The sequence below is a fragment of the Primulina eburnea genome, chromosome 17, assembly GCF_022965805.1.
Source record: "Primulina eburnea isolate SZY01 chromosome 17, ASM2296580v1, whole genome shotgun sequence".
In the NCBI taxonomy this organism is placed as follows: Eukaryota; Viridiplantae; Streptophyta; class Magnoliopsida; order Lamiales; family Gesneriaceae; genus Primulina; species Primulina eburnea.
The window spans coordinates 2,657,441-2,671,398 of NC_133117.1; the positions used below are offsets into that span (position 1 = coordinate 2,657,441).

Below are 13,958 nucleotides of genomic sequence, written 5' to 3' on the forward strand. Positions count from 1 at the left end.
TTCTACCTCTTTCATATTTTGGTTATCAATATTGTCAAATTTCAGTTTTAGTAAACTATTTATGTTTTTTAATGTGCAATTTTAGTATTTTTATGGTGTGATAGCGATGTGGCTCTAATGTGTCACTTACACATAGCTGATGTGTGAATGTGACGTCAATACTATAATAAAAAAATGACCCAATTTGTCAAAAACTACAATTAAGTTTGAAATTTGGTAAAATAAGATACTAAAGTTGTTAAAAATAAAATGTGTATAAGATGAAAAATACAATTTTTTAAAAAAATTATTAATGTTGGTAAACACGATTTGTTTCTAGCAGTCAAGTTTGTACATGGCAGTGGTATCTGGTGACATGATTGCTTTCGTAATTATTGGAAATATACATACTTGCAAATTCAGAAAGGGATCCACGCGAAAAGTACCAAAAGAAGTTTCCATTTTTAGAGTTTCTTCACGAAATATACGTTCATAACATAACAAAAATTTCGTGATTTTATGATTTTTTTAAACTACTACTATTATTTCGTGATTTTATGTCTCTGAACAACACTAAATTTGTTCATCATAGCGAAAAAAAGACGTCATATAGCTCATCTGTCATCAAAATCTTAAGTTAGACATAAGGTTTCGATCGGAACGTAATTATAACAAATTATCTTCTCCCACTTAAAAAAAAATATAAATTATCTTTATTTTCTTACTTATAATAATACGGGCTATATCTCATGGGTTCATCGAAGTAATTGGAGATAATCACAATTAGTATAATTTAATTAAATCTAGTGCATATATATTTAATCAATAATTCACAAAGTTTTCTTATTCTTGTTATGGAGTTTAGTGTATTTATGGATTATTATAGAGTGAGTCATAACTCGGAACAATAATAAATAATTTATGGGCTTTAGTCCAAAAAGAACGTTATCGAACATGTAGGACAAATTTTCAAAAATGGTGTGGGCCAAAGTTTACAACTAGATCATTACAGTACATATTGTTGTAGTCCCACTTGTGGAAATCTTCTTATTAAAGTGACAACCTTAAAATTAATGTAATGATTACTAAACGAACAACTGGGAAGGTTCGATCCTGGGTGTGGGCACTGCCCACACCCTATGATCAAGAGTTGAGATTCAGATCATGGGGAATAAAAAAATTAAAAAAAAAAAAAAATTGGGCCAGAAAAAATTCTGGCCCTTGGATGTACCCCTGCAGGCAGTGTCTGCAGGGGTAGGGTGAAATAATCCGAACAGCTGATGATACTGAGAAATAAAATCTCTAAATCTTAAGCTTAACACTTTACGAAGCCGACGATCTTAGCCTGAGAACAAAATTATCTGCTTTTGCAAGGAATTTCATAGGAAAGTCATGTTGAAATTTGGGTTAGAGTTCCTGTATCGTTTAATTTAAGAGAAATTTTTGTTATTTCTTAACGCGATAAATAATGATAAAAATCTATATTATTTTATTAATTTTGAGACACATATAATAACTAACTATGATATCATAGTCTGTTTTAATAATAATTATTGAGATCAATTTTTTATTATTTTATTTTTAATTTATTTTTTATTTTATATATCAAAATTACAGTGTCGTTATTGATAATAATTATATTAGAAAGTGGCTAATGTACGGAAGAAAACGGGCCCCACTTCTTGGCAATATGGTCACACCTTGATTCTTTACGGATAATTGATTTTATTATACGTTTTCTCAGTCAATGCTATTTATTCTCCGCGGATCACACTGTTAGATGGCGGTTTCGAGCGGCTTGACTTCGGCCGAGGACGAGGAGTCGCCGGCGGTGATGGAGGAGCCGTTGCTGTTACGTTATCAACAGCAGCTGCAGCAGGAGTCGACGCGCCTGCGCTTGCGCCGATCGCAGTCTAATACGTCCTCTCAAGTTGCCATTGTCGGCTCTGATCTCTGTCCAATTGAAAGCCTTGACTACGAGTAACCTCTCTTGTTCATGCACGATCTCTTTTTGTATGTGAATGCGGATGCTTGTCAGCTTGTGTAGGATTATTGTTCGTATGTTTATACTGCTGCAGTGGTTAGAAGAGAGGCGTATACTATGCCCTGCTTTTCAATTGATTTGGACGATGACTTGAAGTTTGTGTGGGAGGATAAACCTCAATAGATTTGCTATTTTTTACGAGTGTATGACAGATATTTTATTGATCTAGTCGACGCTGACGTTCTTTGTATTTTGATTTTGAAAAAGAATTATGTGAATCCTGTGATGGGATAAAATGGTTTAACTTTCAACTGCTTTGTTATTTCATGGAAATACGAGCATTGTATGTTGGACGAGTTAGTTCAACGGAGAATTACATAGAAAATGACGTGTGCTGAAAATATATGCTGCTGTGTATGCATACTTGACTTCACTATTTGTTCGATTATTCAGTTTACATTTTAAAGCTGAAAGGAATTTATGAAGTTTATCGAGCGATTTTGTGTTAAGAAGTTTGTATGCTCAAATTACCTCATTTATATACTGTTAACCAAATAATAACGTACTATCATGTCAAAATATGATTTTAAGGTAATTGTTTAAAAGATTTATACTTTATTTTCGAAACTACATGCAGGGTGAAATTGTTGCTTTGTAGCCTGATAAATTTCAATGAATCCACTGAAATTTAGCTTTATCGATATCATAATATTGCAAGAAATGATTGTGATTATGCATATTTGAATTGCTTCCCCTTGTACCATGTGATTCCTTTCTCATTTTATTTTGTTATCAAATAATTTTATTCACAATAATACAACCTTATCATAAAGAGAATGTAGTTTAAGTTTCATTGACCGTGTCGCGTTGTTTGCCTATGATCTTGATGATTTTGCAGCAATTCAAGGTCTAACTGAAGTAATTTTTTGTATAGGATCATAGAGAACGATTTTTTCAGACAAGATTGGAGGAGCAGAGAGAAGATCCAGATATTTCAATATATACTCATGAAATGGATATTTTGTTTTCTTATTGGAGTTATAGTCGGTCTGCTTGGGTTCTTCAACAACCTTGCTGTAGAAAATATAGCTGGAATCAAGTTTGTCGTTACCTCGAACATGATGTTGGCCAGAAAGTAAGAATCTTGGCACATTATGTAGTGAAGTTGGCCGGAAAGTTAGAATCGTGGTACTTATGTTTGGATAAAGATTTTTATAGTAAGCTTTGGTATATCCAATAATATGGATTTATTACTTCATGTTTTGCTTTTAAAACTTTTAAACCTATAGCTATGTTATAATCAATAATTTTTCCATGGTAACTGGGTATTATTTATTTTTGTTTGCTTCTTCCTTGCCACCTCTCTCATGTTTTGTTGGTTTTGCATCTGAACTAATGCATATATATTGAGTTTGGATCAGGTACACGGTGGCTTTCCTTGTATTTGCATTGTCAAATTTTGGATTGACATTGTTTGCGTGCTTGATCACTGCTTTTATAGCACCTGAGGCTGCCGGTTCAGGAATACCAGAGGTTAAGGCTTATTTGAATGGTGTAGATGCACCAGCAATATTTTCGTTGCGAACTCTGCTCATCAAGGTACCTTGGGATTTGCATAGTTGGGTTTAAATTACCTTGCTTCTTTTTCTCTATCTTCCTATTTCTCTCTATGCCTCTTATTAGGAATTTGTGTTAATAGGAAAATTGATCAGCCAACTCTGTGAGGATATCTGGATTCAATAGTTATTTGTGAAAATGAAAAAAATTCTGTTAAGTGAAAGAAGGCTACAATTCCAATTGCTTAGGTCAAGTGCCTGGATTGGCATTTCTTTAGTCTTTCAGATCAACACAAACTACTATAAACTTGTAATGATTGCCAAAAAGAATAATTTTTGCACTGATAACATACTCTCCTCATAATAGTATTCAAAGGAATGTGCCGTTATGTGTTACTGAAATGTTTTCTGGAAGTTTTCTATGTAATTCTAGCTCTTTGATCGCAGTTTTGGCAGGATCCTTTTCCTGCATCTTTCAAGTATCGGACAATTTCACTCAATGTACATAATAAATATCCAATTATGTTTCCCATTGTTCACAACTTGCCGATTACAAAGAAATACTCGTTTCCAGTTATATGCTTCATCCTCATACATTGTTGGTAACACTCGTCAGTCAGTTTGCAGAAAAGCTGCCCCTTCTTAAACATTTGGCCGAAGCTCTTTCCACCAGTTTCACTTTGAAATATTACTTAATTACAATATATATCGACACTCTTCCAATATTGTGCCAAGGTTATGGATATTGAGTGCCAAATGCAGCCTGCACCTGTGGGCTGGGTGTAGGTATATATATATTGTTTCAAGTTTCAGGCTAGACAGCCGTTTCCCCCTCTGACTAGGAAAGTTTTGTTTCGAAAAAGTTGTATAAGCATGTGTTTACAACAATCATGCTTTCTGCTTCTTAGCTAGCCATTGCTGTCATTCACTCAGATTCAGAATGACATTTTTCTGCTTGTTTTGTTAGTTCAGTTTCCCTATGTTTTCTCACCCCTCTGTACCAATTGAGCCGCTATTATTCAGTTCTGTGCCATCTTTCTTTTCTAATCTTCATGTGCAACCCCAAAGATTCAACCCACCCTTTTTGTGAATACCCTTCTTAAGCATCAAAATCGTGCAATTCTAAGTGTGTGAAGGAACAAAAGCCTGAGAGGTGTTCCTTTTTCTAGCCGGAAAAAAAACTGACATGGCCGTTGAATCTATGGTAGAATTATTAGTTCCTATTGTCAAGAGAAGGAGACCATACATGCTATTGAAGCTGCCATTCTATCATCATCAATAACCTTACAGAGTTTGTAATCAAACTGCTTGGGATTTCTACATTTATCTCTCTTCTTCATCGTGCTGAGTTTGAAAATCAGAGTTTCATTTGTCACCAAATCACCTAAATTTTTCTTGATGACTCCATTCTAAGTTAATTTTATGCCCTCTTCAATTTAGGTATACTGTTTATATTTCTTTTTAGTTTGTCCCTACTGGATTTCATGATCGTATTTCAATATGATTCCAAATTGCTTTAAAATTAACAATTTGCTAACTGAAATTAGCATCCAAATGATGTGCAAATCACTTTAACCATATTTCATAACTTAATTGGCATTAGCTGGGCTATGTCAATGATCAAAATCGTCGACTCAATTTTAGAAGTTTTTGAAAGTTTTCTGAAAAGTAATTTTTATTTGGAAACTTTTGGAGTCGATGTAATGTTTGTTATTTTGAAAATGTGTTTGGTTTAGATTTTAAATGTGAGATATTATAAAATTTGAAATTGTGGGATGAATATTTAGGAATGATATGGTGACAGTGAGAGCAACTTGATTTTGAAAGGTAATAATACTAAACAGTTGTATTTTGTGGAAAATAATCTCTATTGAAAAGCCAAATAAATGGAACCTAAGATTTTTTTTAAAAATCTGTATGATTAAATTGTACTTCATAAGTGAATAGAAAATCTTGTGTAGATTGCTAATTGCTTGAGATATAATATCCAGTATCGTTAAGTGTTCTTCAAAATTTTAAAATGTCTTACACGTGCACAGATTATTGGAAGCATATGTGCTGTGTCATCATCACTTAACATTGGAAAGGCAGGGCCAATGGTTCATACAGGTGCCATCGTAGCTGCAATAATAGGTGAGGGTGGGTCAAATAAGTTTGGGTTTACCTGGAAGTGGTTGCGGGTTTTCAACAATGATCGAGACAGGCGAGATCTTGTTACATGTGGATCTGCTGCAGGAATAGCTGCTGCATTTCGTGCTCCAGTTGGTGGTTTGTTGTTTGCTCTTGAGGAATTGGCATCTTGGTATAACTTGACTTATGTCCTTTAGCTTTCCTTGAGTCCCAAATCTAGATTAGGATTTTGTCGGTGCTATTTCAAGAATCAAGGGTGCTATTGTTTTAACTCACCTAGGATTCTGGATCGATATTAAATTTTCGGACAAAAAGTTTCCTAAGTTTCCCTGTTGTTTTTGCCTTGTTAGATTGAAAATTGATGTCATACGGTCGAGTTGGTCAATATACCTCCTCCTATATCTCCGAAAGATGTAATCATGCTAGGCATTCTGATTATATGGCATACATATTATCTATATCGAAAGTGCTACTTATTGAATTAAAAATTTCAAAACGTCAGGACTGAGAGGATAAAATAAGTGTGAATAGAATTGATGGATTGTTTTTCTTGTTTATGCTTCTATGGGTGGAATTTTGTTTGTTATTTGTGGTTTTCTTAACATTGTTGTTTTAATTTATTGACGATGCTTCTTTAGCATGTATTTGATGTCATGTTTCTATGTGTGTCGTAAATTCTATCTGTATTTATTCGGTATTATTACATTTACGGTGTTTATTTATTAATTATGCAGTAACTAATGTGGCAATTTTATCTTTTAACTGGTATCTTATTCCTAAAGTTCTAGAGGTGTAATCATAATTGCTTACCAAAACTTAAAATATCAGAATTTCCCTGAAATTTGCTTACTGCTGTTTTTCTGTGACTTTGAGGTGTCTCGTTCCTTATTTCTTGTGTATAAACTGTATACGAGGATCAAAGAAACGAGTTTTCACATGTGAAATAACGATCCCATATTTATAGGGTAAAAGATTGTTATTTTTAGTAAACATAGGTCTTATCATTAGGTGCCCATGTTTTAGTTCTGTAAAATCTGAACATGTCAGTACTACTAAATACTTACGAGAAAACTGTTATTGTGAAACGGTGTTTATTGTGGTGTACATGTTTGCTGCGTAGTCATTACTGGTCATCATTGAGTCATTAAATGGCTGATCATGGTCGATCGTTCATCCACCCACCTTAAGCATTATTGGCTCTATAGGCCATGTTGCTTCCGCTTTGTGCATCGTCTCCATTGTTTAAGTTGGTTTTGCCAGTGTTCCAACTCCTTCCATTCCTACCAGATACATCATCCATATTGGTTATCTTGTCTCTCTTTTACCTTTTATCTTTTGTTTGACTTGTCCTTACTGGTTACTTTGTCTCTACTTGATATTATCATTCATTTGGTCGACTTAACTGCTTCCGTTTAATTTCTTATTTAGCCAACTTTCAATTATCTAATTTGAAAACTTTGGAGCCTGGATTAATTTAGCAATTTGTGATTTACCTTTTGAACTATAAATTAGCTAAAAATCAATATTTGGTACATATACTTTTTGCAATTTGGTCATACTAAGCCTTATCCTGAGGTGCAAGTGAGAAAAAAAATGGTTTATTAAGCTATATGACAAATATGTATGTGGACATGACAATTGGGCAGGAGGTATGTGTAATGGTAAACAATGTGTGGTTCTGAGAATGTATTGTATCATGTGCTACTAAGATTAGTTATACTTGACTTTCTCTTCAGGTGGAGAAGTGCTCTGCTGTGGAGAGCTTTCTTCACTACAGCTGTTGTTGCAATTGTCCTTCGAGCTCTGATTGATGTCTGTTTGAGGGGTGAATGCGGACTATTTGGTAAAGGGGGTCTCATAATGTTTGATGTCACCTCAGCAAATATATCCTATCACCTGAGGGATGTACCTCTTGTTCTTCTTCTTGGAGTTATTGGAGGCATTGTTGGAAGTTTCTACAATCTTTTACTCAATAAAATTCTCCGGTTCTATAATGTTATAAATGAGTATGTCTTTGCTTTTGATTATTTGTTTTTCAATTCGATAGTGAGGTGATTAAATGTCCTTTTTAATCCACCAACCTATACTCATAGGGATTTGTAATTGTTTCTTCTTTGTCTGTGCCAGGAAGGGAATTGCTTACAAGATAATTTTGGCTTGCTCTATCTCCATTTTCACTTCTTGTCTTCTATTTGGATTGCCATGGCTTGCATATTGTCGTCCATGCCCATTTGATACTTCAGAGCCTTGTCCAACGATTGGCCGTTCTGGAAATTACAAGAAGTTTCAGTGCCAGCCCGGTCACTACAATGATCTTGCCAGCCTCTTTTTTAATACAAATGATGATGCTATCAAAAATCTCTTCAGCAAAAACACAGACTCCGAGTTTCATCTTGCATCAATGTTTATTTTCTTCGTCACATGCTATTTTCTCAGCATTTTCAGTTATGGTATCGTGGCTCCTGCGGGCCTCTTTGTGCCAGTTATTGTGACAGGTGCAGCATATGGACGATTTGTTGGAATGTTAGTTGGTTCTAACTCGAATCTCAACCATGGCCTCTTCGCAGTTCTTGGTTCTGCTTCTCTTCTTGGGGGGACTATGAGGACAACAGTTTCCTTATGTGTAATTATTCTTGAACTCACAAATAATTTATTACTGCTACCACTTAGTATGCTCGTTCTTCTCATCTCCAAAACTGTTGCTGATGCATTCAATGGAAATATATACGACCTCATTGTGGCATCAAAGGGTTTTCCTTACTTAGAATCTCATGTTGAGCCATATATGAGGCAATTGACAGTTGGTGATGTGGTTACCGGCCCTCTTCAGATCTTCCATGGAATGGAGAAAGTAAGTAATATAGTCCATATCCTCAAAACGACAAGGCACAATGGATTTCCAGTGGTGGATGAGCCCCCATTCTCTGTTTCTCCGGTTTTATTTGGTTTAATCCTCCGCGCTCATCTTATCACATTATTAAAAACGAAGATTTTCTTGCGAACCCCGGCACCTGTTGGCTCAGATGCCTCTACACAGTTTTCAGCTGATGATTTTTCGAAGAAGGGATTGGGCCTTGGTGACAAAATTGAAGATGTAGATTTGTCTGAGGAAGAGATGGAAATGTTCATTGACTTGCACCCCTTTACAAATACATCACCCTATACTGTTGTAGAGACTCTGTCGTTAGCTAAGGCTCTCATTCTTTTTCGTCAAGTTGGTTTGAGGCACCTGTTGGTTATTCCCAAGATTTCTGAGGTAAGACATTTTTATTTTATAAATGATCCACCATTTTGTTGATCCTTGTTCTCTTTTTCTGGTAACTACAAACAATATTATTTCTACGTTATTTTGGTTTATAAAACCTATTTTCCTTTGCCAGGTAGTCTAAAAAATATCAGTTGGGCATTTATGAGTATGAACTAATCTTCCATTTGACACATGTTGAGGAACAAAATGCCTTCATAGTACACATGCTAATCTTTATCATTAAATGTAACTGTTTGCTTGGAAGTTCACTAATTTCTAAGCCTATCAAGATTCAAGGGCATGTATTTTATTTCTTGTGGGGGATGTGACTCCAAATTATTTGTGACCATCTTAGTACATGGCTAGTCATGATGTATTGATCGAGCATCTTACTTTCACGGGTATTTCAGTGTTGTAGGATAACATATAATTTAAGTTTAATATTTCACTTTCGATCTTTTTAAACTACTTCACCAGTTTTATTAAAATGCCATTTATTTATTTATTATTTGTTTTGCAGGGAGTTCCTGTTGTTGGTATATTGACTAGGCATGACTTCATGCCAGAACACATCCTTAATTTATACCCACATTTGGTGACCAGCAGATGGAAAAGATTGAGATTTCAGCTCCCTCAATCACGTAAGCTTATCTAGGGAATTGCAGCTAATCCCTTGAGTGATTTCGAAGCTCTACGAATCACCTTGGCTCCGAATCAAATGTTGTTCCAATTTCTTCTTTTTCTTGGATTCAAGAGCAGCATACAGTACCTTCATTCTTCATCTGTTGGCCTGGTATGCATTCAGATCTGGCAAAGATGCCAGTTTTCTAATTATGAACAGGTTCTATTATTTTTCTTGGTTTTATTTATTAAAATAAATTGACACCATCCATGTAACGTCCGAAAAATCAGTCCACGTAAACCAAATGCATGCAAAATTATTTTAATTACTTAATTGTTTTATTTAATTGATTTTAAATGCTAGCATGATATTTATTATATGATTAAATCTATGATTGCATGATTATATGACATGATTACATGAAATTAAGGATTTTACCTGAATATTCGATAATAGGAGGGGAAAAGAGACCGGGGACGACCAAGACAAGAATATGTATTTTTATTTAAAAAATGACAAGACTTCTTAATATGATTAAAAATGATTTAATTTTTCTAAAAATGTTAGAGTTCGAATTATTTTACGAGTCGAGCTCTTTTTTACCCGGGAAGCCGGTTTTGGACAAACAAGAAGTTTTAAAATATCAAAAATTATTTTATGGAAACTAATTTTATAAACTTTTATTATTTATTCTACCATTCCAAGTCATGAGCCACCCCCGTGGACCCATGGATTCAATTTTAGTTACTAAAATCTCGTTTTTTGACCCTTCGAGGAACACACCGAGCTATCTCCCAAAATACTCGAGCCACGCCCGAGCTACCTTGAGCCAAATCCGAGCCAACCCACCTAGGCACCCTCCTGACCATCCACCTGTATTATATTATTCTAGACTGACAGTTGTGGAGAAATCTATGAATTCTGAATATGTCTAAACGAGGCAAAAACGACAACCATACAACTGTGTATATCATCTTACTCCATGAAGCAAATGCCTCGAACTCCATAGCCCTTTGAGAGCAGATTATAGAATTTACACTACACGATAGAATAAGAGAAAATTATCATCTCTTTTTTGTCCATATTTAAACTTCACAATTGATACACCTTTAAATAGACAAAGACGACCAGATAATATCCCACCAAATCTACAAGATTATATCTATAACGATCATGGGCCATTAGGTTCAACCAACACGGGCCTCGGCCCATACCCATGTACCACTACTGGTCATGAGTCGTTACACTTTAAGAATCTAGGTACTTATGCCTGGAGGTCCTGAGTTAGTGTTGGGGGAGACGAAAGAAACCAGGGCAGGGGTTCAAGTGTTGGTGGAGGCGAAAGAAACCACTTTCCACGGATGGGATAATTTATGAGTGACTGTGCATGGGCATGGGCTAGGGTTCATGTTGGACCATCCTAACGATCCATGACAAGTAGTGGTGCGTGGGTATGGGCCGAGACCCATGTTGGTTCAGCCTAATGACCCATGGTCTCGGCCCATACCCACGCACAACTACTGGCTAGCCCAACTGGTACCAACACTTTAAAAATCTAGGTACTTAAGCCTGGAGGTTCTGGGTTCAAGTGTTGGGGGAGGCGAAAGAAACCACTTTCCAGGGATGAGATATTTTATGAGTGGCGGTGCATGGACCTGAGCTAAGGCTCATGTTGGATCATTTTAACGACCCATGTTGGTTCAGCCTAATGGCCCATGATCGTTACAATATCCTACCAAATCTGTGAAATATTTTATTCCTATGAAAAAATAAAATCATATTCCGAACAAATCTTTCCTAAATAAACTTATCATCACAAATCTCAATGACCAGATGAATCCGAAGGCAATCGCTCGGCTGTCTCCTAACTGGGACATTGGATCAAACAAAAGGAACAGTATCACCATCTCAAGATCAATGTATTCCATGAAGATATGGCTCAACTTTCTGTGGACCGTGCTTCTATTGTTTCACTTAAATTCTTTTTCATTTTTATGAAGTGTAATGGCACTTGAACCTTGTCATACAGCTGGCATTACTAAAATAGAAGTTTGTTTACAATAGTGCCATTGTCTGTGCTTATAATCCAATGTTTTGCTAGTTTACTCCTTTATCTGACTATTGACGGTGATGGTTTGCGAATTCCCCTGTTTAGGCATGTAATCTTTGTAAGCCTCTTGAATTAGCCATCTAGGTTGTTGTTTTATGTGAAGTCCACATGCCTGCAGGTCTCTCTCTTTGTCGATGTATCTTTCTTTTCTTTTTGCAAATGCTTTCGGGAAATCAACTTTAACATTTTTCTTGACAATTTCTTCAGTTCAATAGTCCAAAGTGTTTCAGGTAGTATCTGGTGACTCAACACATCATTATTGTATGCTTATTGAGTTAGATTTCTATCATACTAAATTCTTTTTACATTTACATATTCACGTGTATAAATATCGCCTTAGCATATGCTGAGAAACATGTTATACCCAAGAATGTCATTATGTGCTATTTTTAGCTTGCCTTTGATAGGCATGAAGATGGGAAGGACTGGGCAGGGCAGACCCTCTCTCCCACCTTAAATCATGTCTACTTTGTGCAGATTCTACAAGACGGGCCATAAAATGTGTAGATAGAGAAATAAAATTGGCCCAAGCAAGGTAAGAGACTTAGAGTAAAGTTTTTACCAGATCATTTTACACTTATGCTCTAGTTTAGCTCGAACTTTAGTCTCCATCTCCTGTAAGATGTTCAGGGGAAACTTGGTATGGGCTAGAGTTTAATGAATAGAGCTAGACTCCTTTTACACATGAATAATCGATTGCGTAATAAAATCTTGGTGCATGATAATAACATTTTAAGTAGTTTCAATTCTTTTTGGATCATGCCATATGTTAAAAGATTATGTAATTTTTACTCACTGTTATACAAATGCAAGAGTTGAAGATGTGACAAGAGGAATATGTCAACAACTCAAACACCATAACAAGTTATTTGATTCGACTAGCAGTTGCACCTTTACCTTTATAATAAATATGTTTTAGATGAATAATTTTCATAAGTTCCAAAACAACCCATATGGATTGGGATAACTGATAAGTATGCTAGCAGTGTTTTAAATGTTGCCATCATTCTGATCCATGGGAAGGCAAATTGTTCTTCGATGGTGCTGAATTCCCCATCCCAGGTTATTTGCAAATCACAACCACTTGATCGTTACTGGAATTATACTCCCTGAAGTTAGCCACCCTCCCCAACTCTTCAACCTCCTCTATCACGAGATCGAGCCTTGCCACTGCCTCGACTAACAAGGAGGCAAAGGCAGCAAATGGAAGTGCCTCCGAGAACTCGAGGCTCATGATTGAAATCTTGCTCAAGGTTGGCCTCAACATCTTTTTTTCGGCCTCCTTCCCTTGTTCCCTTACCCTTTGTGACTTCCACTTGAGCAATGCTGACGTATCGGTTTTAACACTAGATAACAGGGATCCTTAGCCTTGGGAAGACTTTTCTCTGGCAGTGGCCGCTGCTAAGGCATACATATTGGTTTTGGCATGGGTAGAGCCTCGGCTGGGATTTTAGGGATTTATGTAAGTCTTGCAGCGCCTGGTGTAGGTGGTTCGGATAGAATCTCGGGCGAGCATTGGCGATGGTTTTTAATACTTTCAGCTAGTTCCAATAATGCTTTGGTTACTTCTGCAGCTACTCGAATGAATGGATCTTTGAAAAGAACTCGAACCGACCGTGGAGTCTGTGAGTTATGCAAGTTATAAATTGAGTGAATAAGAAGTTGAGAATATATGTTACATCTAAGTGTAGTACAAGTGAACAAAAAACTAGACAAATTCAATCAAAAAACAGTTTGAGTTTGAACTCGAACTTGATTGAGCAGTAATTTTCGAGCATGCATTTGATTCGGGCATTTTTGAGTAACTTGGGCTTAAACTCAAGCAGCTCAAATTTTTTTAGATAAAGCTTAATATTTGTTTGAAGAATTACGAAATCTCGATGAACTTCTATAAAACAAGTTAGGGCACGCAATTTTATCTTAAAATATTAGCGATTTAGGCAATATCTAAAAACAAAGTTGCTCCAGCTGCTTTTATATGAAATATTTTTTATACTTAGACGGGGGCCTGAGACGTCAGTGCTTGATCTCGTCTTGAGGTGCTACTCTATCTTGACTCGTACCGAGCTACACTCTTTATCTCGGTTCGCTGACAGCTCCACGTAGCATAACGGGTAGCCAAATAATCAATAAAAAAGTAAAAATTAAGGACTGATATCAGTAAACTATGGAAAGTATAGGAATCTTTGTGCCTTGACCAAAATTATGTTTATGATTATGATGATGACATGTTATGAAAATCATGTTATGCATGATATGATATGTGGTTTTTGAAATTCATGTGCATTTTTTAAGTATGTGCTCAAATGACATCCGCTTAGTGAGTGACG

The 13,958-nt window shown here is 35.8% G+C and overlaps 1 protein-coding gene across 2 annotated transcripts; it reads left to right on the top strand.

The window, feature by feature from the left end:
- The first annotated feature begins 1,710 nt into the window (after positions 1–1,710).
- LOC140818623 (putative chloride channel-like protein CLC-g) lies at positions 1,711–11,840 on the top strand. 2 transcript variants are annotated; one of them, XM_073178651.1, is made up of 8 exons: positions 1,711–1,959; positions 2,898–3,098; positions 3,385–3,562; positions 5,559–5,821; positions 7,386–7,655; positions 7,777–8,905; positions 9,417–9,737; positions 11,352–11,840. In XM_073178651.1, the coding sequence occupies exons 1-7, from the start codon at positions 1,760–1,762 to the stop codon at positions 9,549–9,551; spliced, it is 2,376 nt and encodes a 791-aa protein (XP_073034752.1). In that variant the 5' UTR covers positions 1,711–1,759; the 3' UTR covers positions 9,552–9,737; positions 11,352–11,840. The 2 variants fall into 2 exon arrangements, with proteins under 2 accessions (XP_073034752.1, XP_073034753.1); XM_073178652.1 differs by having other exon boundaries at positions 9,417–9,689.
- Positions 11,841–13,958: the final 2,118 nt, after the last annotated feature.

Coding starts and splice junctions, on each gene's coding strand:
- LOC140818623 (XM_073178651.1), top strand. CDS start 1,760: ATGGCGGTTTCGAGCGGCTTGACTTCGGCCGAGGACGAGGAGTCGCCG. Junction 3,099..3,384: donor AACATGATGTTGGCCAGAAA/GTAAGAATCTTG, acceptor AGTTTGGATCAG/GTACACGGTGGCTTTCCTTG. Junction 7,656..7,776: donor TTCTATAATGTTATAAATGA/GTATGTCTTTGC, acceptor TGTCTGTGCCAG/GAAGGGAATTGCTTACAAGA.